The sequence below is a fragment of the Nyctibius grandis genome, chromosome 1 (assembly GCF_013368605.1).
Source record: "Nyctibius grandis isolate bNycGra1 chromosome 1, bNycGra1.pri, whole genome shotgun sequence".
NCBI classification, from domain to species: domain Eukaryota; kingdom Metazoa; phylum Chordata; class Aves; order Nyctibiiformes; family Nyctibiidae; genus Nyctibius; species Nyctibius grandis.
In genome coordinates, this window is record NC_090658.1 from 43711745 (window position 1) to 43739483 (window position 27739).

The 27739-nt window shown below is 36.3% G+C and overlaps 1 protein-coding gene across 1 annotated transcript in view; it reads right to left on the minus strand.

Annotated features, from left to right (window-relative positions):
• The window catches only part of RYR2 (ryanodine receptor 2), a 332243-nt gene that overhangs the window by 190201 nt on the left and 114303 nt on the right, over positions 1–27739 (minus strand). The window contains exons 18-24 of the mRNA XM_068395937.1: positions 17790–17908; positions 17243–17376; positions 12405–12646; positions 8506–8698; positions 6557–6773; positions 5216–5320; positions 943–1046 (exon numbers count right to left, since the gene is read on the minus strand). Coding sequence (XP_068252038.1) covers positions 943–1046; positions 5216–5320; positions 6557–6773; positions 8506–8698; positions 12405–12646; positions 17243–17376; positions 17790–17908 — 1114 coding nt within the window. The remainder of the gene's footprint in view (positions 1–942; positions 1047–5215; positions 5321–6556; positions 6774–8505; positions 8699–12404; positions 12647–17242; positions 17377–17789; positions 17909–27739) is intronic.

Sequence of the window (27739 nt, forward strand, 5' to 3'; positions counted from 1 at the left end):
CAAGGACGAAATGAAGACTGAGCTCAGTAAGCATACAAATTTTGAAATCCATAGAAAGACTGAATGCTTTATGTTTTGGATACTACCTGTTTAATGAAAAGGCTCTCTCTCGGTAAGTAATAAAATTACTAAAATAAAAGTAATCCATAATTTATATGTTTATAAAACCAAATTATTTTTTGTTTTGTCAGGGTTAGATTTAGGAAAGCATTGGGTCCTGAACCAGTAATCGTGTAAGGACTACTGAAATTTGTTTAATATTTAGTGAAACATTAGAAGTGTGCATTTAATTCTGAGAATATGACTTTTATGATGCCTGAGTCATATTATATAGATTATTCTAGCAAAAGATCAAACTGTAGGGAAAGTTAATGACATTCTTTTTTGTAGTTTCATAAAATGGAAAGGAAGAAGCTATTCTGGATTCCTAGCACATTGCTGTGTTGACAGGTGTCTCAAAAGCTTTCCTTGAAATTCTAATACCTAGCTGAAGACAAATATGAACATATTTTCTTGCCTCCAATGGAGTTCCGTTTATCTCTGAATGCTTTATCTCTGAATAATGCCAAAATATCCCTCCAGAAACTGTTTAACACTCAGGGTCACAAATATGTTCTCCGTCGAGTAATTTACTTACCGTGGGAATGGTGGATCAGTAAATAGCACAGAGAAGCTGACCAGAGAAGGACACTACCAGAAATTCTAGGAGGATTGTTCTACCTAGCTTTCTACCATGAGAACATAAAGTCCTTATGAGTGTAAACACTATATTGCATTTTCAATGCCAAATACATTATTCATTAATGTATCTCACTACCTCATTTTCATATGATTACCCTCACCTACACGTCAAATTGTAATTCACGTGTCAAATTATAATTCTAGAAACTGCTACTCCTTACGAAACTCTCACTATAAGCTTCAAAAGTTGCAGCAACTTACTTCAGTGTTTCAAGTGACATTTGCAAGTTATAATTTCTTTCCTGCTCCGGCAATTTTGAGAACTCCACTAAGCATGGGTGTTGTCTTTTGTTGTCATCTCTAACCTGAAAAGACAGTAAAGAAATAAGTTTAATGTGTCTTAAAAACTAGAAGAAATTTAAAAACAGTCCAAAATACAAAGTACTTAAAGCTGATCCTGTCAGAATTACTCAAACTGAACAACACTTCAAACTAGAAAGTATTCTGCATTCTCAGAGCGTGATCACTCTGTTCATGGCAGGCAGAATTTGCATTTGCAAATAACCTTCAGATTTGCAGATCTCAAGTGGAATAAATGCTAACTTATGCATTTCATTATACAGAAGTTCACAACAAATATGCAAAGTTCAAGAATAGTGCAATCTATGTTGTGTTTTGACATATAGCCATGAAATAGCAACTCATCTTCAGCACCATGGTTGAAAAATTATGCATCCAGTTTGTATGAATATGTTGACATGAATAGTACTAAAGTCCTTACCCTACGACAGTAATGACGTAAAGGATAAATCTACCCTATCTCTTAATTCAGAAAATGTTTCTTAGTTATGTCCAGTAGTATACAAGCAGAATGCAACTGTTTAGCAGTCACAAGTGATTGGGACATTCATTTACTTTTACTGTAGTGACAGTGGAGTCATGAAGACTATAATTTACAAAATCCTACATTTTATAAACTTAAAAACTTGATCAAAAACATTTTTAACCTGCACTACTTCTATACAGTTTTAGTCTAATACTGGTCATAACTAAGAAGGGCAACCTGAGAAGCTGGGATAACTGAGCATTCTCCTGCTCTCAGCTTTGCATCTTTATCATGCTAGAGCTCAGTCAACAAAATTTACAAAGATTACGTCTTGCTAGAAGTCTTGATAAAAAACATTAGTTTGCAAATATTAGCTAAAAGATCCCAATGATAGTGTTAACATCTGCTCAGTTGAGACTACATTTTTACCCACGTATTAAAACATTTTTGTGTCCATCTTTCATGGACCACGAGCTCACCATTTATATTAATCTTTAAAGCTGCAAAGTGAACGTTACTGAAAAATAACATTATTGACAACTTTTGTTTGATCAATCAGATAATTCTGCTGGGAAATGGAATCTTAACAGTTGAAGTTAAGAAGTCTAATTGTTATACTTTTTCCAAATTGATCTTGACTCATTTGGTGAATATAGGATGGCTTTTAAATTATTTTAGCGAAAAAAAAGACCAAGGCGGGAATTCTCAGTGAAGTGGTAACATTGAACTGGGTATAATCAACAGCTTGATTTGTTGTTCGTATACAGAATCAGATTTGATATTTAAGAAGGATAAGAAAGTGAGTAGCATAAACTGGCACAAAATTTCTGATTTTCAGAAAAATAAGCTATCACAATTAAACTGATTGTTTCCCGTGCATATTGCTTCAAATAAAAGAGCTTTTCTTTGGATATTTTAAGGTACGTGTCTTAAAATGAAAAAACTCTAGCATCATGGCAATATATTCATATGCAGTTTCTAAGATTAAACTTAAATAAAATCATAATATTGGGACATAAACATTGTATGTTAGAGTAAGGGAAGGAAAAACAATCATCTGCAAACTGTAACCTATTTATAAAGTTTCTCTAATTTCAAGTCCTGAGTGTTAATTATACATGAGTATCCACAGAATGAATATGAACATGGATCACTGATAGGTGAAATTTATTTTTCATTTATCATCTTCTATTTTTGCTAGTTCTGTGTTTTTCTATAACAATAACTAAACAGTAAATAGATTGAGCAGGGTAATCTCATGAAAAAAACCTCACATTTCTCTAACATTTCTGAATAATATACTTTTACATTTTGATCTAAGCACATAATAATTATCAAATTGAACAGCAGTCATTTGTTTATGTTTTGGATTGAAAAACATTTACAATCTCCAAGGGATATTTATCTTCATTTGGTGGGATTAATGTTCTTTGGACAGGCAATACAAGCAATTCAACTGTCAAGCTACTTGATCAAAATCATTAGCAGCTGAAATGAGAAACATCTTTTAGCAGACACTGAAAATGTTTATTTGCAGATTTCTTTCTAAGACCTACGGTAATCTGCATTAATAAAGATTCAGTATAGTCTCCAATAAGGACTACTTTAGAAGTGTACAGCTAATTTAAATCTTGGACATCAGGAGTTTTCCTCAGAATTCCAATGTTAAGTTAATTTCCCCTAGTGACACTCTTCATTCTACAGCTACAATATATAATACTTCTATTATATATTCAACATATATTGTAGGTTGCCTTCCTGCCCCCGCTTTTATTTTTCTGAGCACAGTATAAAAATCTACTGCCTTATATACCTTATATAAGTGGCAGAACTCGTGACACCTGTCAATTCTTATTTTTTGTGGCTGATTTTAAATGTACAGCGAAGTTTAATAGAAACGAAGATATGCAGATGCATCTCATGATTTCAAGTTGGACACCTAAAGACCACTCATAATCATACATACAGTGAAGCCAGCTAACAGAAATCCTTAATTTTGCTACATTAGCTTGTTATTTTATTTTGTTATACATATAAAATGGAGTAGTAATACCGCATGCAATACTGGAATCGCTTTGGTGATACTACACGCAGATCGGATGAAATAGCTATGTAGGAGAGAAAACAAAATGCAATCTACAGCAGATTTTTTTTAATAATCTAGAGAGACATTTATATCTACAGATTCTCTGTCTTTTAGTCTTTAACCTTTTTGACTTGGTGAAAAAACACCACTTTTTCAGAAAAGCTAGCTACTATATATAATGCATCTTGCTCTGAATTAAAAAGACCAAATCTAACCAAGATTAGAGCACTCATATGTGTGCATCTAAACCAGCTGATTTCTGTTTCTTGCCTTCCCTCAGTACCCAGTAACTGCAGTGCATCAATTCAGATAACTAGAATTGGCAACAGTGGCTTAAACTGATGAAATAACCTGTGAGAAACCAATATGATAAAGGACTCCATCTCTAGAACATGATCAGCATATAATTTGCCACATTCCCAAAGTGAGCACATCCAACCATAGAACACTAAAGCTAGAGAGAGAAAGCTGAGTAACTTAAAAGATTTAGCACCTAGTTTCACTCTGAATATAACTACAACATTTATCGCTGCTCAACTTGATACTTACTATATATTGTTTAAATTAAAATAGTGTTCAACTGTACAATTAGATTCTTGATGCTAAGTAATGGTACAGTAGAAGTTCCTGCAGATTGCTTCACAGCTGGTGTGATTATACCACAATTAAAATGTTTCAACACATTAATTTAACCGGGAGTTTGTGTTTGATTTGGTGGGGAAAGCAACAACAAAAATTTAGAGATCTTCTCTGTTAATCAAATCTTTTTAAGTACTGCCGTATGCTACACCAAATATAATACCTACGCCCAGTTACATTAAGTCTGTAATCTGAACTCCTCAGAAGACCAAAATCTTTTTATTAACAAAAATAGAATAAATATATGTTTCTATACATGCACACGTTTTTACATTTACAGCTAGTATCTACTGTATGTTCACATATATACTCTTCACAGCAATAGTTCTTCATAAACACCACCACTTGGGATCCAAATAAGTAGCTTGTATAATTTTTTTATGATTGATTTAAAAAAAAAAATCTAATCAACAAAATAGACTGCATTTTGCATCAAAGTCAGAAGCCACATTTTTTTTTTCTGTCATACTCCATGAAAAGTAGGAAAGAAATAAGAAAATAGCTATGTGGAGCACCTAATAAAGACATGAACCTGAAGAAGTGGAGAGAAAGAAGGAGAAAAGCAGATTTATTGGAATTTCCTATAGGCAACGCTTATTTTTCATGAAAAATAAGTTTGGGACTTCTGAAAGAGTTATGTCAGTCAGTACATGTGAAGAGAACCAAGAATAACTGCTTTTACTGGCTTACTTCACCAGGAAACTAAACTTCTTGCCCCAAGAACAAACAGGTGAAAAACCCACTATGTGCTTTCTGTGCTGGCAGTTTGGCTGAAAATTTCAGCACCAAACAGCTTTAATACCAAAATTTTGGTTCAGAAATACACAAGCACTGTTGGTTTCCATCTGCTTCTGGTGGAAAGGGTCTAAAATCTTACTAATTTTGGAAGGATGGAAAAAAAATACAGTCCCATTAGCACATTGAAACCAACACACTGAATAATACTACGTAATTAACAGAAAATTAAATTGGAAGGTACATACTGGTCCATACTGCCAGCCAAGTTCAATTTTATTCATAACCCAAAGCTCATGGATGTTCTCTGCTAATTTTTCTCTAATCCTTTCCAGGTGGGGAGGCAAAACAATCTAAAGAGAGAAGAGAGAAAGAGGCCGTTACAAATAAGCTGCTTGACAGTGCCTCCCAAGCTTTATAACAAACTTTGTACAAACCAGATCTCTCAACTAAACCTAAATTATCATTCAGTTCTTACTGACTAAATTGAGCAAGAATTCTTAGATCAGCAGAAATACTTTAACCTATGCACTTACAAAGTTCTAGGGTTTGACCAGCAAGGGAAAACAGTTTTAAATCCAACACCTCCAAATGACATGGAATACATTCCCGGCAGCTGTCTAGAAACTACTCAAACCAATACTATTTCTCAGCTTAAAAAATGCTAAAAATCTCATCAACCAAGGTAATGTTGTGAAAAACACTTCAGACAAATATAAACATTTGAGAACTGAACCCCATAAAAAAAAACAAACAAACAATTAGATGATGATGACAGGTGACAAGTGAAATCAGGACAGCACGCCACTCTACCTCCAAAACTTGAAATCCAGTCTGCTTTACCTCAAAAAACATAGACCTCAAATATACGGTACTGTGAATCATGATAATGTTACCCTAATTGTTGGTGTTACAGAACAATAACTACACGACACATAGAATGCTGTATTTAGCACATAATGGCAACAAAATAGCAAGTTTGTTCTTTTTTACATGGTTTTTTTTCAGGAACCAGTACCTAAATATGGTAAAATATGATCACATAGTGTACAAAAATTTGTATCATCTCAAACTCTGGTCAAGTGTAAAATGAACTCTTGTTATCTGTGATTACAGATGGAGCTCTTTGGTATCAAAGAATTACTGCTTTTTGCAACTATGTAAAAAAAAAAAAATGAAAACTATAACTTCAATACATGCCATTTAGTGCCCACAGTGAGTCAAATGCCACTCTCAGTAACCTGCAAGTCCAGTAAAGAACTAGAGCTGAAGCTGGTCTAAAAGTCTTATCATAACGCAAAGTCTTCAGTAATTTTAATTAAACGTAATGAGAACATATAGTAACAGAACAAGAAGTTCAAATACTCTTTTTGTCTACTCTAATATTAAGGGTAAAAGATTATTATAGTGTTGGTGAACTGCAATATATGAAATTTCTAGTGAGCACTATAAGGACTTTACGCACCATTTTCAGCTTCTCGCAATGGAATGTACCAAGCAAATCCCAAGAAAAAACAAGTTTGAGACAAGCTGCAAATTCAATCAAATGTGAAACAACATATGAAAGTGCAATCTTCTGGTTTCCGTACCTGGCTAGTATCTACTGGAACTGGAGTGAAAGCTGCTTGTGACAGAGAGATAGTGGGACCCAGCAGGTCTCTTGTATAGCTACGATCCTGCTTGTACTCTCGGCTATGCTCCACTTTCAGTTTCTCTTTTGGTAGGACAGCTTCAAAGCAAGGGGCATATCCAGGTGGAGGAAGGAACTTGAACTCTCCATGGCGACCTCCAAGCAAGAAACGTACCCTGTAAACATCAGAGTTACTTTAGATAACTGGGACACCTCCAGTGTCAAACCTAATCAGTTTGTAATCCTAACAACTATTGAATGATATTTTTTTTAAAAGGAAAAAAAAATGTTGCAGCTTATTTGAATTGTTTACAGTTCAAATTTCTCTAGCTAGTGCTGGAGTTTATGAAGCAGGAGGTGCAAAAAACATGGGGAAAAGTAAACAATTCTTTCTTTTTGTTAATTTCCACTTCCATAAAAGTATTATAAATCATGAGACCAAAAGAGAAGGCACAGAATAATCAGTTTACTTAGCACACCTATGAAGTAAGCAGCAGCCTTTTGAGTCTCAGAAGGCAGAGATTATAACCCACAGTAATCAATAAACCACCTCTGAACTCTCTCCATTGAGGAGTTCTCTTTTCTCTCTCATTTGAGAAATGAGCCTGAAAACTCCACGAATACGGTTCTTTATTTTCTCTCACAGAACACTAAATCCTTAGGACACAATACAAAAAGCTCCCATATTTTCTTTCCCAAAACATACACTTGTCATGCTAGTAGAAACCTAGGGGAAAGCATTCTTTTATTAATTAAAAAATGATGAATTTGTCATGGTCTTTTGTTACTGAAAAATTCAATGAATGAGGTGATCATGAAGTAGCAATGACTTCAATTCAGCAATAATACTGAAAAACCCTCTATGAACATTGCCATCCAGAACGAATCAAAAACACCCAAAAAACTAGCCTTACAACAGAATCATTTTCCCTCTTTTCTATTTACTGAGTATCATATAAGATTTTTGTCAATGCCATACCAGAACACTCTCCAAAAACACACTCAGCACATGAATAATATCTGTCAAATATTTCTCTCATGACAGAGATAAAGCATGCAGGTTTATAGTTTTGCATTTCATAGCATGCATGTCTACAGTTTTACCACATTGTATCTCCTGTATTATCCAAGGTAAAGTCTAAAGAAGTGCATTTTGCACCTGGAATGAGAGGCCAGTATGCCCACTGTGTGATAGCTTTTAGCTTCTGTAGTATTCACCACAGTCTTTGAATGATCCCTCACAGAGCATTGCTCTGTCTCCAACAGAAGTCAGCTTTCAGCCTTTACCTTTGCCAGTTTTGCTAAAGTTGGTCCCCCTGCTGGAACGTAAAACAATCTTTTTTAATATTATAGTCTCAAATTATTCAATACTTGGAAGCAGAAGTCTGGTACCTCAGGTATGACTTGAAATTTAATACAAAAACAGGACAGCAACCAGAATACAGATTGACTGAACTCATATTAACTCATCCTGCTAAAAAGAAAGTGTACCACCACCACTTCTTAAGTGCAGATAATGCATCTTCAAATAACAGTTACTACCTCATAGCAAGTGAGTTATGGCAAATATATTTTTAATATCAGACACTGATGTTTTTCTTCCCGTATAGGTAAAATGCTGTCCTGGAGTGAATGTGTAGCAACGTTTCAGCTAAGAAATGATAAAGCAGCTGTTTCTAAGGTCTATCTGCAAACCACCTGAATACACTGGTGTGCTGAAAAACAACAGATGCACTATCTCTTCAGGACTCCTTTGTAGCTCTCACTATCCAAAAACTGGAACTGTGCCATAAAAGCAGATGTTATAAAAGGAAATGAGAGCAAAGACGGTCATGCGAATATTCAGCATATTCACATATACAGAAAAAAAACAGACTGGGAAAAAAAAAAACTACATGGGATGCTAACTTTATTCCTGCAGAGAAGCTGACAACTGGGAAGAAGAGGCCATCTATGTTGAAATTCTCAAACATTCCTTGAACTGGCTGACCATTTATCCGGAAAGAGATGCTGGGGGCACTCAGGTCCAAACAGCAGCTAATAACATCGTCAGTTCTTAACAGATGTTGGTTGGGAGAATTTACTGTTCGTGCTACACAACCTGTGGAAGTAAAGGAGCTACATTTAGCAAAACTTCTGAAAATCGTACAGGTTTTCACTGCAGCCTAAAAAAAGAGAAAGAAGACATCGCAATAGAGTACAAACACGTTAATACACAAATATCTAACCTATAACATCCAAGACCTATTTTAAGCTTGCAACATAGTGAATAGAAGCATGTAGTTGTATCTACAAAGCTATTTTAATCATAAATAATACAATTAAATTACATTTAATGTAAATGAAAATAATTACTCATATAAACAGTCAAAATCAAGTTTTATTCCTCACAGTAGTAGAAGTGCAAATTGAAAAACAACCGTTAGTATCTAATATGAAACGTAGTATACTTTACTAAAGAATGCTTCATTATTCAAGATAAGGACAAGTATCGTACTTTAAATTATTTCGGAAAAGTAAGGTACTTCCTGTTATTAAGGGCCACATCATGGTACCCTTGCAAACTTGTATAAGATGATACTACTCAGTTTCATAATCAAATTGCAAACCAGCATTTTTCTGGTATATACAAAGACAGCAGCAATTTTGAGGCATATATATTCAGCAATATATGTATTTTTCTTTAATAAGTTTTGTATGAATTCTGAAGGCTCATTCTCTCTTGCATAAAATTACATTTACACAAGCACACCTGCTTCCCAGGAGAAAAAAACCTATAGAGTACAGAAAAAGGAAATGACTGTTTCTGAAATTTACTGCCATCTACAACAGAAAATTTATGGAAAAGCATGACAGTTGTACTAAAACATCTCTAGACATGTTTTCCAAAAATTAGATATGCAATGTCTTCAAGAGATAAACCATATTGCATATTAAGATCAGAGTACTAACTTTTTAACTGTGCTGTCCAACTTCTGTAAACATGAAGGACTTAACTAAAAGCACTATATTTCCAAGAAGAAAATGAAGATGGCATATGTTTTTAACAGCAGCAAAAATAATAAAAGAAAAATCTCAATAATTCTTCTACAGGTAAATTTTCATGCACACATCACTATCACATACCCCCCCCCAACAAGGGAAAATAAAACCCAACACTTCTGACACTCTACATACAGAAAATTACTTCCTGTTACTGCCACATAATCTGCAGTCTCTAGGACAGACGCTCTTGTGCCATCTGCCCCTCTTGATAGGGCAGTCAGCAGTATAGTGGGGAAAAAAAATTTTTCTGATGTTCTTGATGCTCCCCTACACCCTTTCAAGACAGGATGTCCTTAGCTCAGTTGCTGTAAGAATAAGTCAGTTCCCTGAGCAAAGACAGGGGATGACATGGAGCAATCCTAAGGGCCCCTCACAAATTGAGAAATCTATAGGAAACACTGCCGAGAAACAAGAGTAGCAGTCACAGCATAAGGAATGGCCTGCAAGGAAACTACCTTCTACCAGCTCTACATCCCAAAACTCACAAGCACAGTACAGAATAGCGGAGAAAAACATCACAACAGCTGAGAGTTAGTTTCAAATTAAACACAGAAAGGGACAATTACTTAATGGCAGGGATAACTAAACTCTAAAAGAGCTATCAATGAAGACTGGATACTTCATCTCCTTAAAGCATACTACATGAGACTAGATGCCTTTTTAGATGTTAAAATTTAGCCAGATATAGGTTATTGGGATCAATGCAGGGCTGACTGTTAACAGAAATACGTATTGGTCTTTGATTAACACACAGTCAGACCAAATGTTCTAAGTGCCTTTGCTGGCCTTAGGCTTTAAAAATCTATGAGTTTCACTTCTCCATATTAGAGAAGTAATTGCAGGACTGAAGAAACAAATATAAATTAAATGTGATTCTGGTAAAGGTTTGGTCCAGAACAGAAACTCAGGGGTAGAAATTATTGTTGCTATTCATTAATGCAGTAAAAATGCTTCATGCTCAGAAGATTGTTTTTAAAATGCCATTGCAGAGACTTACCAAGTTGCAGCCTGGGATTGTGGAAGAAGAAAGGCCATGATGTTCAACATTCAACTACTTAAAGACCTTCCCAGTTTCAGAGGTATGTGCTACGTGAGAACGTCAATGAAGACAGAAATCTTTTCAAATATACCAGCCACATCCATAACAGAGATTAATATACAAAAATTACATATACAAAGGTGGTCTGACTTTTTAACTAGGCTGGATTATTGACTCGAGAACGACAAACAATTGTTCATTTATTCTTTTGTGACATTCCTGATTAAAAAGTTTCTGGTGGGCAGAAAAATCATTTTAATTTTCAGTAATCTTTTGTTTCCTCCTTACTACAGAAGTTATTATTTTAGTTGGCTCATTGTTTTCTGGTTCTTCTGTAATAATACTTTATCTGACAAACTCAGTTATGACACAGCTTTAATGACACCATTAATTATGCATGATTGTTCCAAAGTAATTCTCACTATACATGAGAGGCAAAGTGGCAGCTACTTTCCTAAGATGCCACTCCAGTTGATATGTTATTACTTAATAATACAATCCATTGCTATTTTGATTGGAAAAGTCTTTTGAAATATAAAACTGTATTATTTTCCAAGTACCAAGCCACAATGCCTCAAAATGTCAAAGACCTTGAACGATACATACAGCTGACTCACTAAAATGTCTCTCCTGTATGCTAAGAAGCTTTAGAAAACTTGCTCATATCTTCATAGTGGCAAGAATTGCCAGTCCAATGAGCCTAACCCAGTCTCCAGTCACTTCTATAGCTCATCACTGCTCAATAACCTCTCAAAATCAAAGGAAAAGTTTTTCCTCAACAAGTTAAAACCATAGTAGAAACTTTTTTTCAAGACTTTTAGGACTGTCCATGTGTAGGACTACCCATTCCAAATGACATCTAGAAGTCTTTTCACAAAAGTTAAATTATGTGAAAAAGATTAAGAAAAAAAGAACAAGCTTTCTTTCTTATTACTCTGATTTTGCTGGGTTAACCCAGTTTGAAGAGAGAATAAGATATTTGCAGAATCAACAGTAAATACAAGTACTTTGGATACTCAGTTTCGCTTCCTTTAACACTAGAATTTGCATACAGAAATCACTATTAACTAATAGATCCAAGCTGGGACAGTAACATTTTAAAGATGAATACCTGATGACCAAACACAGGCAAGCAATGAATATAATTCTGCAAGTCTTACAATAGTCAGTCTCAATGTATGTAAATAAAACATCACTACAGAAAAATATCTGGTTTTAAAATGTATGGTAAAAGCACACTTAAAAATTTGCTTCACCTCTAAAGTATTTCTAAACTTCTAAACTAAAGATCCATATTCAAAATCTATTAAAAAAAAAAAAAAAAGAGAGAGTCAGTCCTGTGAATTAAATCTGTCAGGCTGTTCTTACACTATCACACAGGAATTACAAATCCATACGACCGTCAGACTTCATTTTTTGCACCTTTGAAGTTTTGAATAAAATCTTTATAGTTACTATGAAAAAAAACCAAAAATAATTCCCAGGCTGAAACATAAATTATTATTCTATCTCCATTACTTTGTATAAAACAATTTTTTCAATATGCAATGTCAACTTAAAACATTTTCAGATATAGTGTACTGTATATTCCTAGCGTCAACTGAAGTATCTCATTCACTTTGCTGCTGTTGAAAACAAATTCACTGAAATTGCAAACAGCATTCTAGCATTTAAAAAAAAACCCACACAACAAAAAACAAACAAACAAAAAAAAGAAGAATACCTGACCACAGATGCAGACCATCGAAGCCATAGGAATACAAGTCATCACCAACACCATTTCCTCCCCATTCTGCTCCTCCCCCTGGATACGGTGAGTAGCCCTCTGTTGAAGCCCAGCCCACTCGGAGATGAGTTGATTCTGCGGTGACAAAAGGCTCTAGATGGTCCACCATAAGTTCATAGTACCATTTTCTGTATTGGGCAGAGCCTTCACTAATCCCCAAGAAGATGTTGGGTTGCATGCTTAAACAGAAAGAATAAAAGTGGTTATTAAAAACTGATCTCAAGAACATGATGAACTACTGCAGACTTTTCATTAAACTCAAATGTCATGATTGTTTTGTGTGATTAAAACAACAAAAGTTATTTATTTATTTATTTATTCTGGTGAAAAAATGCTCTATACAGTTAAAGTAAAAAAGTTTTTGTTTCAGTAACTGAAACAGTATCCTCACTCAGATACCAATAATATTCTATGGGCTTGAACACTTAATAGATGTTAAATCCTACAAGACTGACAGCTATTCACCAGTTATCAATAGAAATGTAGTAAGTACACACTGCATGTTTAATTTACATAGCAAACTGCATCCTGTAACACCGATTATCCATTCAAGAGAATAACATTTACAAAGATATAAAAGTAAAGTGTTAATCTGTTTCAAAATTCTCTTGTACCTGTTCCTTCCTTATTCCAAGTTTTGTGTAACTCAGTAGTGTGCAGTAGTTGTACCAATCCTTAATATCAATTTGATGTTCCTACTGCTGCTGATTTTAAAGTACTTCACAAGCATACTTGAAAGGCAAAACTATTACTGTTCTTATTCAATATCTAGCTAACTAGCAATATGTAAAGTCATACACCTAAAGGTCATGAGGGAAAAAAAGGAAAGAAAGCTATGCTTTTCTAGCCTGATTTTTGGGATGAGACTGAATCTAGAATCTCATCCCAAAAAAATCTGTTTCCAATCATTACTGTGTCAACTTTGTATTAAGAGAGCCATCCAATCTTGAATTAAAGCTGTAGAGTACAGAAGTATACAAAATCAATGCTAGGTATATTTCCTTAATAGTTGGTTACCCATATTGTGAAACATCTTTTAGACTTTTAGGCTGAATGTATCTAGTTTTCACATCCCTCCACTGGATTGGGTTATAACTTCTATAAATATTTTCTTTCTACATACAAGCTGCCTAATTAACAAAAACGTAGCTCTAAGCCAGCCACAGCTCACAGTATGCCTTCTGGTGTAGGGAATGCAGGGGGAGGAAAAAGGGTTGATGTGAGCTGTTAAATACAAGTCAGTGTAAATGAGACTTTACTGATCTGTTTGCTTATAGAATAACTTCTTTTATCGTGTAAGACTAATACACTTTCCTTCTAGAAGTATATGGGGTGTCTTTTGCCACAAATTTAAGTACAGATACTCTTCACTTTGTTACAAGTCAAACATTTAATCTCATTAAAAATACAAACAAAATCTGTTTGACAGAAGCTATATTCCAGAAAAGTCAAATCATTTGTAAGTTATTGGTAAGATCACCAACTGAATCTTTTCTGCCTGGACACAGTATCAGCTTTAGTATGCCTTTGTCCAGACTCCACAATTTAACCTACATAATTGTCCAACTTACTTTTTTTGAATAGAATTTTCCAGTCCCCTGGAAAAGTATGTTAAACAGCAATATATTAGAAAGTTCCTTTGCCAATTATTTTTGGTGCAAGGTATGCAAGTCTCAATCTAGCACCAAATGTTTTCAGTGTTTCATTGGTCTTTCTGACTTTTGAAAAAATATCACAGAATCACAGAATGTTAGGGATTGGAAGGGACCTTGAAAGATCATCTAGTCCAATCCCCCTGCCGGGGCAGGATTGCCTAGACCATATCACACAGGAACGCGTCCAGGCGGGTTTTGAATGTCTCCAGAGAAGGAAACTCCACAACCTCTCTGGGCAGCCTGTTCCAGTGTTCGGTCACCCTCACCATAGAGAAGTTTTTCCTCATATTTAAGTGGAACCTCCTGTGTTCTAGCTTGCACCCATTGCCCCTTATCCTGTCAAGGGATGTCACTGAGAAGAGCCTGGCTCCATCCTCATGACACTTGCCCTTTACATATTTATAAACATTAATGAGGTCACCCCTCAGTCTCCTCTTCTCCAAGCTAAAGAGACCCAGCTCCCTCAGCCTCTCCTCATAAGGGAGATGTTCCACTCCCTTAATCATCTTCGTGGCTCTGCGCTGGACTCTCTCTAGCAGTTCCCTGTCCTTCTTGAACTGAGGGGCCCAGAACTGGACACAATATTCCAGATGCGGCCTCACCAGGGCAGAGTAGAGGGGGAGGAGAACCTCTCTCGACCCACTAACCACACCCCTTCTAATACACCCCAGGATGCCATTGGCCTTCTTGGCCACAAGGGCACATTGCTGGCTCATGGTCATCCTGTTGTCCACTAGGACCCCCAGGTCCCTTTCCCCTACGCTGCTCTCCAACAGCTCTGTCCCCAACTTGTACTGGTACATGGGGTTGTTCTTACCCAGATGCAGGACTCTACACTTGCCCTTGTTATATTTCATTAAATTTCTCCCCGCCCAACTCTCCAGCCTGTCCAGGTCTCTCTGAATGGCTGCGCAGCCTTCCGGTGTGTCAGCCACTTCTCCCAGTTTTGTGTCATCAGCGAACTTGCTGACAGTGCACTCTATTCCCTCATCCAAGTCATTAATGAATATATTGAATAGTACTGGTCCCAGTACCGACCCTTGAGGGACTCCGCTAGACACAGGCCTCCAACTGGACTCTGTCCCATTGACCACCACTCTCTGGCTTCTTCCCTTCAGCCAGTTCACAATCCACCTCACTACCCGATCATCCAGACCACACTTCCTCAGTTTAGCTGCGAGGATGCTGTGGGAGACCGTGTCAAACCCTTTACTGAAATCGAGATAGACCACATCCACAGCTTTACCATCATCTATCCACCGGGTTACATCCTCATAAAAGGCTATCAAGTTGGTTGAGCATGACTTCCCCTTGGTGCAGCCATGCTGAGTGCCCCTAATGATCCCCCCTATCCTTGATGTGCCTAGAGACAGCACCAAGAACAAGTTGTTCCATCACCTTTCCGGGGATGGAGGTGAGGCTGACTGGTCTATAGTTACCCGGGTACTCCTTCTTGCCCTTTTTGAAGACTGGAGTGACATTCGCTTTCCTCCAGTCCTCAGGCACCTCTCCCGTTGCCCACGACTTAGCAAAGATGATGGAGAGTGGCCTAGCAATGACTTCCGCCAGCTCCCTCAGCACCCGTGGGTGCATCCCATCAGGGCCCATGGATTTATGGACGTCCAGGTTGCTTAATTGGTCCCTGACCCAGCCCTCATCAACCAAGACAGATTCCTCCTCTATCCTGACTTCTTCTGAGGCCTCAGGGGTCCGGGGCTCCTCAGGACAGCCTCCAACAGTATAGACAGAGGCAAAGAAGGCATTCAGTAACTCCGCCTTCTTTTTATCCTCTGTCTCCAGGACCCCCACCTCATTCATCAGTGGGTCTATATTGCCTCTAGTGTTGGCTTTACCTGCAATGTATTTGAAGAAGCCCTTTCTGTTGTCCTTGACCTCTCTTGCAAGGTTTAATTCCAAGGAGGCCTTAGCTTTCCTAACCTTTTTTTTCCTTATAACTGCAAGAATATGAACATTCTCATTCACAACTTTCTAATGCAGAGAAAACAGGTTTATTAACTACATTTGCTTTGGGAAATACAGCTCTACCTTCCCTGTGTGAGATCCAAAGTCAGCTCAGAAGCTCAATCAGTACCCACACATTTATAATTTCTTCTCATGCATTAACAACAGAAGTTTTCATTAGTTATTTTAGCTTATCAGTTGTTCAAATTTATTGCTGACATGGAATGATTCCCATTACACCATCTTTCCATGTGTTATAAATGTTGGTGTGTTATTGGATGTGTTGGGGCAAGTCAAGTTATATGCAGTTATGAAAAATATGAGTGAATGTATTAGCTACAAAATTGTCAAGTTCATTTCATCTTTAGACTTGAATTTATTTTTACTTGAAAAGGTATCCTTATAATATACCGTTGTGGAATTTTTATGTTTTTCCACATCTAATAAATCCTATGAACTCTGAATTATAAGTACTATTTCTATGTTTCAACTTTCATCCTCACTTAGAGATTGAGACTTTTTAAAATAGAATAAGTTTGAGACAGAGGAAGGTCCCACAGATCTTCACATAAAGCCAGATTCTTCTCCCTCAGTATAAATTCAAACTCTGGATAAACATTTACTTTGCAAATATTACTCTGCTAGTTTAAGATGTTACTAGCTTCATCTTGTTATTAATGCTGGAAGGTAGCTTCTACAACTCTGTCAGTGGAAGGAAGGGTGAGGGCATTCCCTAAATATCCCAGGCAAAATCAGCAATTTTACTTTAAGAAACTGATGAATGTATTTGTCACAAAGTTTTTGATTTTGACCAAAGGTGATTGGAAAATCTTCACAAGTTCACAAACATAAAGGCAATCACAGGACACTGGCTGACAGTACTTTGAAAGCACAGCTAGAGCTAGACAAGAATCTTTAGAAGAGACTATACAGTTTCACAGACTTAAAGCAGTTGGGAGCAGCTTTAGCTTGCAGCAGCTCTCCCTGACCCATGTTTTGATTCTAATCAATATTGCAGAGAGTATTTAAAATCCTAGTAAGAATAAAATATCTTAACACAAGTTTTGGAAATAATACAGTTTTTTTCTGTAGGGACTATTTCTTTTAGCCATAAGTTTTATTCTGCTTTGTTCATAGATACAAATTTTTTCTTTTTACCTGCTCACATGGTTGACAAGGCGTGTCTGTAAGAGCAGATCTCTTCCTGGCAGGAGATTATCACAGATTAGATGTTGATTAGACCGCACAGCTACTCCATGACAAACACAGAGAGAACACAAAACATCCAAAACCTGGAAAAAAATAGATTCCTTTCATCTTAAATATTTTTTCACGCTAAAGAGTTCATAATCACTGTGAGTTACTTCAGGCAATATAATGCTATATACCTTATTATTGGAAGACATGTAAGTGTATGTAACTCATCCAATATAGTTTTATTTTACAACAGTTCTGAAATTCTCCTAAGATATAAGATATATTCTTCCTGTTTCCCTTGAGATTAAGTGGGTATCAATGTTTTAATCAAAAAGAAGACAACGTTACCCTCTGCTTCTTCAAATTGCTCATATGCCTTTCAGGAAAAGTTTCATTACGAATTATGAATACAGTATTAAAGTATTTGAAATCTAACTTCTACACAGAACAACATACTTGCTTTGTTCACAAACATTCACCTAAATATACTTGTCTATTCTTTGCCTACCTTATGGTTTCTTCCATGTTTGTCCAAAAGACAGATGATTGATTTAATATGTCCTTCTTTAATAATGTTTAGAGCTTCTGGGCTTTCCACCAACACACAGTGCAAAACCTCTAGAATTCCTGTGAAAAAAAAAAAAAAGAAAAATTATTTATTCAAAGTGCATATAAAATCATAACTGCATATAGTACTTCCTAATATACTGCTCAGCAACATGGAATAGTTTGAAAAATCATTGTATATGATAAACAAAACCAAACCAGAATTGACGATGTACTTCTAGATTTCCCAAAATAAGCAAATGTAGTAAAAATCAGAAAGGACAGGAAAAAAACTGTAAATTAATTTGAAATTTTAATAATAAATATGTGATGATCAACACTCACAAATTCAAACAAACTGGGTAAAATATTGGTTTTCAGTGGCTCCAAAAGGTGAAGACTTCACACTATATAAGTATTATATACACAAAATATGCTCTCCATATTTACAGTTTTCTGTTTCTTCCCTTAGAAAACCATATGAACCACTAATGGAATCATATATCTCTGAATTAGAGAGCAGAGGTAAATTCCCAGTCTATTGGCCTACTGTGCATAATTTTCTTTGTGTACATAACAGCTATACTGGGAGCCACAGTAATGTTCTTAAAAGAGCAAACAAATAGAAATTAGCATGAAACTAAGATGTGCAAGGAACTAAGAGCCACTAAATCTCCAGGGGCCCCTCAATTAAATGCAATTCCAATCCCAATAAAGCAGCAGTCATTGCCATCAAGAATCATTAGCCTTAAAATGGTTCCCTGCAACAGGGCAGTAAAACAGGCTCCCATGTGTACTGGATCAAGTCACCACTTGCTTTGGGATCTTCCACATTTGGCAAAGACAAATATTACACATGTGGTTCATCATTATCTCTTGCAACAGTTGTTGCCACAATAAGAAAAGTCAGAGCACTGAGGGAAAGCTGAGAAGTAGTCTTAAACCTAGAGATATGCAATTCCTATTTGCCCTGTACACTTCTCTTCATTCTGTCTTCATCCCTGCATTCAAGCCATGACTCCGAACACTCATCTTAACCCTTGCAAAGCAAGATTCATAGCATGAGTCTTCTGTTCTTAGCCATGCTCTCTTTTCTTGAAAGAACCATGTAGCACTGTAAACTCCCCTTCTTATCGGAAAAAAAATTCATCAGACAAAAATGCTATCTCAGTAAGAGTACTCCAGTCCTTCCTTGATCCTAGTGAGGAAGAGATCATCAGCCACTACAATTGAGTAAGACTAGGGTCAGCTAAGAAAAAACATTCCAAACAGCTACTAACTGAACACATATTTCATTGGAACAGGCTGCCCAGGGAAGCGGTGGAGTCACCATCCCCAGAGGTGTTTAAAAGCCGTGTAGCTGTGGTGCTAAGGGACATAGTTTAGTGGTGGACTTGGCAGTGCTAGGTTAGTAGTTGGACTTGATCTTAAAGGTCCTTTCCAACCAAAACGATCCTATGATTCTAGGACACAGAAATAATAGATTTGAAACAGTCTTTATGCTGATCAGCTGCCTCCTTCTCATCTTAAAGTTCCAGATTAGATCTAAAGCTTACAGAGGGGAGCAAGTGCTTTTCTGTTAGACTTCCGCTGCTTTTGAATAAACCACTGAAAAAAATGTGTATCATAAATAAAGGACAGCTAATATCTAAGAATTTAAAGATTGTGGTTCATCCACATAACTGCCCTCAGCATGCATCTGAGGTTTTCTGAACTTGTAAACAATAAAACCAAGCTTTTCAATTTGCAAACAATAAAAAAAAAACAGAAATGTTAATTTAAGGAAAAAGAATCTGTATTTTGATTTATCGGCGGAATTTCTACACACACACATCCACTTTTGTTTTTTTAATTAATTCCTGAGTAACAATACAATATAGTCTGGAACATTATAACTAACTGATCATAAAGCATCTCACAAATCAAAAATTAAAAATTAAAAGTTAATTGAGGAAGCATTTTAGAGACAACAAAGCAAAAATTAAAAGAAAAGCTGAAGACCAGAAACTCTGAACAGAATTTAAAGTAATGAGTATAAAAAAACGTCAGAACCAATATATGTTCCTGCTAAGTATGAAATGCATGCTTATGCAGTGAATAATGAAATGCAACAAAATAAGTAATAACTATGAAAAAAATTATAGACTGGTATTGAAATCATTATTTATGAGGAATATAAATGGCCAGGAGTTCCAAGTCCAACCTATTGTCTTTTCAGCAGAAAATCCCATCTGGAAAATATCCCAAGTATCTTATTGAGGAAAGGAAAAAAGGACTAAAGCACCTTCAGTTCATGAATTTTTTTTTATTGTTATTTTCAGACCAACTTGTATTATGCTTACTTGCATTTGGACCAAGGTATAGTTCTATTAAAAACAAAAGTAAAAAGACCAACACAACCAAAGAAACTGTAGTCCTCCTCATAAAGAAAAACCAACAAAAAATTATCTTATAAAGGACAGAAATTGGGCTGTGCAGACTTCTTACAGAGGGATAAAAAGATATGAAAAATGTTATGAACAGTCAGATGTCAACAAAGATTTTTGTTTTCTCTAAACTTAGATTTTAGATTCCCATCCTTGTTAAGACCAAGTTACTCTGCCAAAAGAGACAATAGGTACTTTTAAATTACTTGCTGTTTGAAAGGCAGTTTTATTTTTTATTTCCCAAGAAAATCTGTATTAAAATGAGGATTGGAATTTCCAGTGACTTCAGTCATGGCTGCAGTCACCTGACTTCATTCAGATCTCTCGTTTTAATCTCAGACAACCTATAGCACCATCAACTTTTATCCCAATAGTATTTAATGTTTTTTCCAGGGATCTGGAAGAAGATATGCTGTCATCACTAGTGAAGTGTACAGATTACTCAAGGACTGAAAGGTAGTAAAGGTGGAAGGCAACAGATACAGTGACAGCTTGATTTATCTGGTAAACATGTTTCAAAGTGTGTGTTTTAATATGTTTGAAGATGGAATCATACATATGTAAACAGAAAATACAGGTGACCCTGTACAGATATTGTAGACAATTTTCCCGTTCTGTGCAGTGGCTCCAAAAAAAGTCACAATCACAATATAATGAGCTAGAAATGAACTCCCAAAGTGATTCTGTAGCCCTGAAGGTATAAGCAGAAAGTCTCAACTACAAATAAGAGAACATATTTAACCTGAAGTTGGCAGTGGTATGATCTGGGCTGCAATAGACGTATTCTTCCAATATTGACAGTAACAACATTGATAAAAAGGATAAAAACCTAAGAGTCATGAGAGCAAGCTAAAGGAGCAGATGCCCTGCAGCAACATAGCAGGAACACAATCCACCCAACCTGCCAACTAGACAGGCAGGGGTCACTTGAACACGGTAGAAGTACCTAGGGAGGTAAGAAAAGTCTTACAAAAGGATCCTCCATCTAGAGGGGTAATCTGCAACAAGATCAGCAACTTTCTTGTGTCCCACAGTAGTCCGGAATAAAGGGAAATCACTACATTCAAAACCCGATAATTTAAAATTTGCCACCTCTCATTGTAGCACTGAAATACACTTTTAACAGTATAAACAGTAAACTAACATGAAATGATACCACATAATGTGTGGGAACCATAACCTTGGAATTTCCAGATTTGTGTAAGTAAATTCATAATCTTAATTTTGTCTTAAAATAGTATACAAGGTTCATTTTCTAGTCTTAACCTTTTCAATAACAGAAGTAAAAATACTTCGAAGATGTAAACATTCTATAATAAATGAATGTTATCAATTAGACCCAGCTGCCACAGCAAGTTCTTCAATTACTGCAGCAACTGAATGCTAATTATCAAACACATTTTGTTCTAAGGGCAAATTCCCTCTATTTCAGAAAAAATCTCATATGAAGGCACAATGTCTGTTTGGACTGATCCACTTTTAGATTGTCTACATTAAAGACAGCTGGATCTGTTCCAATTTCACTGAAGTTGCTCAAGGCAGTAAAGCAGGAAGTGTTCAAATTTAATATAAATATTATAGACAGTATGATATGCAGAATTTATGACAAAGATGAGTAAAAAAGTCTTTCTTAATGACTAACAGATTAAAGGAAGCATATATTTTCAGGACAACATGTTGACTACTCTAATGTCATACTGTAGAATACTAGAATAAAACGCATGCCCTTCAAAAAAAAAATACTCAAAAAGTGATATTATCTGGTTACACAAATCTTCACTTGGAGTATATTAGATTACTAACCTGCCCTATTCTATTTTTTATTACCTATGTTCTAATGCCTTTAAAATTTTAGGACTAGTTAACCCCATCTGGAATATATCCCTTCCAACTGAAACCATTCTATGATTCTATGATATTTCAGAGTGAAAGACTAATCTAATCTTAATTTATGCATTGAAGAGACAGCTGAAGCATTTGCATTACATTATTCACTCAGCTCCTGTGATATCTCACTTCTAACATCGTCTACTCTCAGACACAGTTATAGTTGGACAAATATTCATTTTCTTTCTTTTGCTCCAGCGAAGACCAGGAACAGAATCAATTTATAACCTAACCTGTACAATTGACTCACAATTGCTGTTTATATATTTAATGCCTTTATTCTGTGTTCATAACATTTTTAGGTCAAGGATAACAAAAAAGGCAAAATAGGAATTTTATTGGTAATTGTTTATGGCATCAAATCTGCAACACATTCAGAAAACACCTGCAGGAGATGTGGCTAACAACTTCAATGTTGAAGGTGAACTTAAGTTTGGTCTGATTGACAGTGCGTGATGTTTCTTCCTCACAAACACTCTACCTTAGAAAATAGTTATTTTAGGTGAATATATGCAGGTAGGTATTCCTTTTTAAAAGGTGTAATATAACCCAGCAGTTCTCCCTATCATAGATTCAGCACTGTAAATTAAAACAGTGAATATCCTCACCCCAATCAAGCCATATAAAGCTTAAAATCTGGCAAGCAAGAATCCCACATAAAATCACCAAAGCACATTTACATACTAAAAGGCTAAACCTACTGTGCCTCTTGAGACAACTAAAGCCCAGCATAATTAGCATCTTGTATAACTGACTCCCTCAAAACCAGAAAAAGTCTTAATTAGAAAATCAGTTTTGGAGGCAACGTGGAAGTTATACTACCAGAACATATGGGGAAAGAGTTCAAATAGCCTAGTTCCCAGCAGGGAACTCAGGACAAACAAGCATTGCAAATATTAGTACCTTCAGAATTTTTGCAGCATGTCATGAGGCTCATTATGCAGTACGACAATGTCAGATTACTTTGCAGTTTACAGAATTCATCTCATACCATACTATAATATCATAAACATTTAGCTTCTAATTTTCAAACCTTATTTTTACTTTGAGATTAATTTTTAAAAATACATACACAACAGAAACCATGTAACACAGCATTTTTAGAGCTGTTGTAACAGATTTCATATTGAACCTCCAGAAGTTGAGCACAAAGTTTTTAATTATTTCTGAAAATCCTAGCCCTAAGACCTTCAGATATAAAATTAGGTCTCTTAGGAAATAATTTCACCATGAACAACTGGGGAAATGCAGCTGCATAATTGTGGGAATGTTCTCCTTAGATGGGTGCCCTCACACCAAATGTAACACCTTACTCAAATGTTCGTGAAAACAAGAAGATCACAGCATCTGCACAGCAAGTTACCCTAACAAGAATGTAAACCAACATGAATGTTCAGTTATGACATCTATTTGGTTAGGATCTCTACAGATAATATCCTAGTTACAGTGACAGGATGATCAGCAAATCTCTAACTAGACACCAGTGCTATGAGCAGCTAACTGTCTATAACAGCAGCTGAGAACTAAAGCAGTGATACAGATTTAGCCTCGTGTGCTCCTGTTGCCTCATATCTTGATCAGCTCAAGGATTCAGCACATAAACATACCATGGCTGAAAGAAATTAGGTGAATGCCAGGAGTAGGAAGAAATAGCATAGTAAAACAGGTTCCCCATCCTAAAGCCACAGTTCTGCAGCAAAAAAAATGAAACAAAATGCTGCAAAAATACTTCTATGAAACATTGCTGACTAGAGGGGCTTGCATAGGCAAATGCCTCAAAGTCTCTATACCAGCCTCCACTCCAAGAGAAGAATAACTGGCTTCTAAACTCTCCACTTGCCCCAAGAGTTGACAAAGAAAAAAACTTTCAAGAGGAGAAGCATCAATGTATAACTGCTGTTTGCAACTGCAGTTACCCACTGCAGATCTTGTCAATCAGCTAGTGAAACACCTTATTCACCTTGTTTACTATAAGACACACCTGTTCTCATGGCTGCTGCTGATCCTTCAAAGACTACTAAGAAATTTGATATGACAAATGATGATCTAAATCTGAGACAACCCCAATTTTTGCTTGGGAAACTCAGCAATAGCAGGATATTTCTCATACATTAATGCCACAGTAAAAGGCTAATGAGAACAACTGTGTTATGCCTGTGACATTTCCTTTCAAATGTCTACCAGTCTAATATAAATCAAAGAACTTTTACAATGGGGAACATCTTTGCTTCCTGGCATTCCTCCCTTAAGATGCCAATGAATCCAAGGACACAGCTATCTGTGGCAGAAGTATGATTCAGCAGTAGGAAGAACAGGATAGGGAAGGAAATTTTAATTCTCGAGGACAACTCTGTAATCAACAAAAAATTACTATTGAAAGGAAGATGATTATGTTCCTTCCAGCTCATGAAACAACACACAACACTAAAATAACAAGACGATGGGAATAAACTGCAAACGTATAACCGGAAAGGTGTATTACATTGTTCTCACTGTTGTTGTAAGAACCCTGTCCATTGGTCAGACTACAAACCTTCCTGCCTTTTGAACTTAGTGCAGCATAATTGCAGAAAATAAGGCTTGAAAGACCTGAAGAGGTCATCTTCCAACAAAACAATAACAATTAACTATAACGCAAAACAGTCACAACTGCAACTGGAAAACATTTCTTAAAGTCTGCAACTCTGAAATGGCTCGAGCTGGGTGACAGCAGAGAACAGAAGAGGGGAGGGAGGGGAAATCTTACTGTGAAAAGATAAACATGAACCAGAAATAGAAGATAAAATAATATCAGACAAGGGATATCAATTACAGTAGCTAGAACTGGGCAACAGAAAAGAGACAGGTTAAGACAAGTCTCTATCTGGCATTGCAGTAAAACTATTATTACATTTAATACAAGAGTTTCTGTTAAATTTGTTAGACTACAATTCTGAGCATCACAAATATTTATACTGCAATGTTCTTATAGTCAAATTACAAAGAAAAAATATAAATTAGAAATATATTAACACTAACATTCATTAAAAAAATGAAACAAACTATTGAAATTGAGATTGCCTGTGGTAGCACAAGCATTACAAAATTACAGAATCACAGAATGTTAGGGATTGGAAGGGACCTCGAAAGATCATCTAGTCCAATCCCCCTGCCGGGGCAGGATTGCCTAGACCATATCACACAGGAATGCGTCCAGGCGGGTTTTGAATGTCTCCAGAGAAGGAGACTCCACAACCTCTCTGGGCAGCCTGTTCCAGTGTTCGGTCACCCTCACCATAAAGAAGTTTTTCCTCATATTTATGCGGAACCTCCTGTGTTCCAGCTTGCACCCATTGCCCCTTATCCTGTCAAGGGATGTCACTGAGAAGAGCCTGGCTCCATCCTCGTGACACTTGCCCTTTACATATTTATAAACATTAATGAGGTCACCCCTCAGTCTCCTCTTCTCCAAGCTAAAGAGACCCAGCTCCCTCAGCCTCTCCTCATAAGGGAGATGTTCCACTCCCTTAATCATCTTCGTGGCTCTGCACTGGACTCTCTCTAGCAGTTCCCTGTCCTTCTTGAACTGAGGGGCCCAGAACTGGACACAATATTCCAGATGTGGCCTCACCAGGGCAGAGTAGAGGGGGAGGAGAACCTCTCTTGACCTGCTAACCACACCCCTTCTAATACACCCCAGGATGCCATTGGCCTTCTTGGCCACAAGGGCACACTGCTGGCACATTGCTGGACAACATCCTGCTGTCCACTAGGACCCCCAGGTCCCTTTCCCCTACGCTGCTCTCCAACAGGTCTGTCCCCAACTTGTACTCATACCTGGGGTTGTTCTTGCCCAGATGCAGGACTCTACACTTGCCCTTGTTATATTTCATTAAATTTCTCCCCACCCAACTCTCCAGCCTGTCCAGGTCTCTCTGAATGGCTGCGCAGCCTTCCAGTGTGTCAGCCACTCCTCCCAGTTTGGTGTCATCAGCGAACTTGCTGACAGTGCACTCTTATTCCCTCATCCAAGTCATTAATAAATTGTCTTTAGCTTCTTGATTGCTTCCTATTCTTTTCCCTGCAGGTCTCCTTTTTACTCATTATGGACTTAAAACAGAATTTTCTCAACTTCCATACTAGAACATATATTCCAAATACATCTCTTATGAACATTTAGTGGCTTCTCCTAGTATTGCAACTTAAGATTTGTATAATGAGAAAAAAAAAAAAACTTCTATATTACATAATGACTTATATAAAAAGTTGAAATGTCTCAAACCAAAATTGCTTTTACTATGTTATTATTCCATATGTTAACATTACTAAGCATTACATGTACAACTTCTCCAATTTTTATTATTCATATTTCTATATTTCCCTCTTCACTTTTAGTGACAGGGAGGAATAATTTGCAAGGCAAATTCCTTATCAGGTATAAGAGCTTAAACAAGACTTCAAGCTCCTGCTTGGTGTTTAACTTTTCTGTCTAGTGCACGTGAGAAATGAAGCTTTCTGTAAGGAGCTGTTAACATTTTCTTATTTCACCTGTTTCATAGTTTCTTTATTCTTACGTCCTGTGATTCACTTTATTGGCAAATCATACGTTAAAAGATCTCACCATGTCAGATCCATGTTTTCAGTTACTGCTGTAACCTGTAGAACTCCAGTAAGTATTAAAATGGTAAGAATAAAATTTAGAACACTGGACTAATCTTGAAAAACAAGGGAGTTGGGAGAAACAGGTTGCAATGACATTTCTTACCAGCAGTATTACTTTGCTTTCTGATCTTTATGTAATCATCAGCATGAAAACCATGCTTTGACTCTTTGAAAAGAGTCAAAAATCAGTCTTAAGAGTCCAGAGCTAGTCACTCTATTTGAATCTCATTTCTTAGCTGCTGGGTCCAAGTTTGACTACCGTCTACTGTTCAGATGCCTAGACACCATAATTTTGACATATTTTCATGTCAAAAAGAACAGTAATTATATCACCATGTATGAAAAAAAATTAAAAGTTTGTATTTATATCAGCAAAATGGGGCAAGAGACTCAAGTATCAGCCATGAAATCAACACTATTAATTGCAGAAACATAGCCCTAGTATCTCCTCAGTAACTTTGAGATACGCTTAGCAGAGCTGCTTTAATGCAATGAAATTTGTCTACCATCTGTTTACAAAATCAAACTGAAGTGTCATGTACGAACACATACTTTAAAAGAAAACAGAGTAGTATTGTTAAAAAAATTCCACAAAATAATTATTCTAATAAGTATTGAAGACCATTTTTTTTAAATAAGCACGTGCCAAATGTGGTAATACCGATAATCATCTTTCAGGTCCCGTTATAGACTACAATCATCTTAACAACTACATTTAAGACGGTAAAGAGGTACACAGTAGCAAGCTGTGAATACCAATAGGTATTATATATCACCAAAATAAATTCTTAAGATATTATTTACATTCACCTAATGTGCAGTGTTCACACTACTTATTTCTTATTCTGCTCAAAAAGTATATTTTTCCAATACAGTCCAAAGTGGATTTTTGATCAAGTTTAGTTGCAATATTTTTTTAAAAAAATACAATGTATTTGGTTGGCAGAGTAGGTTTACA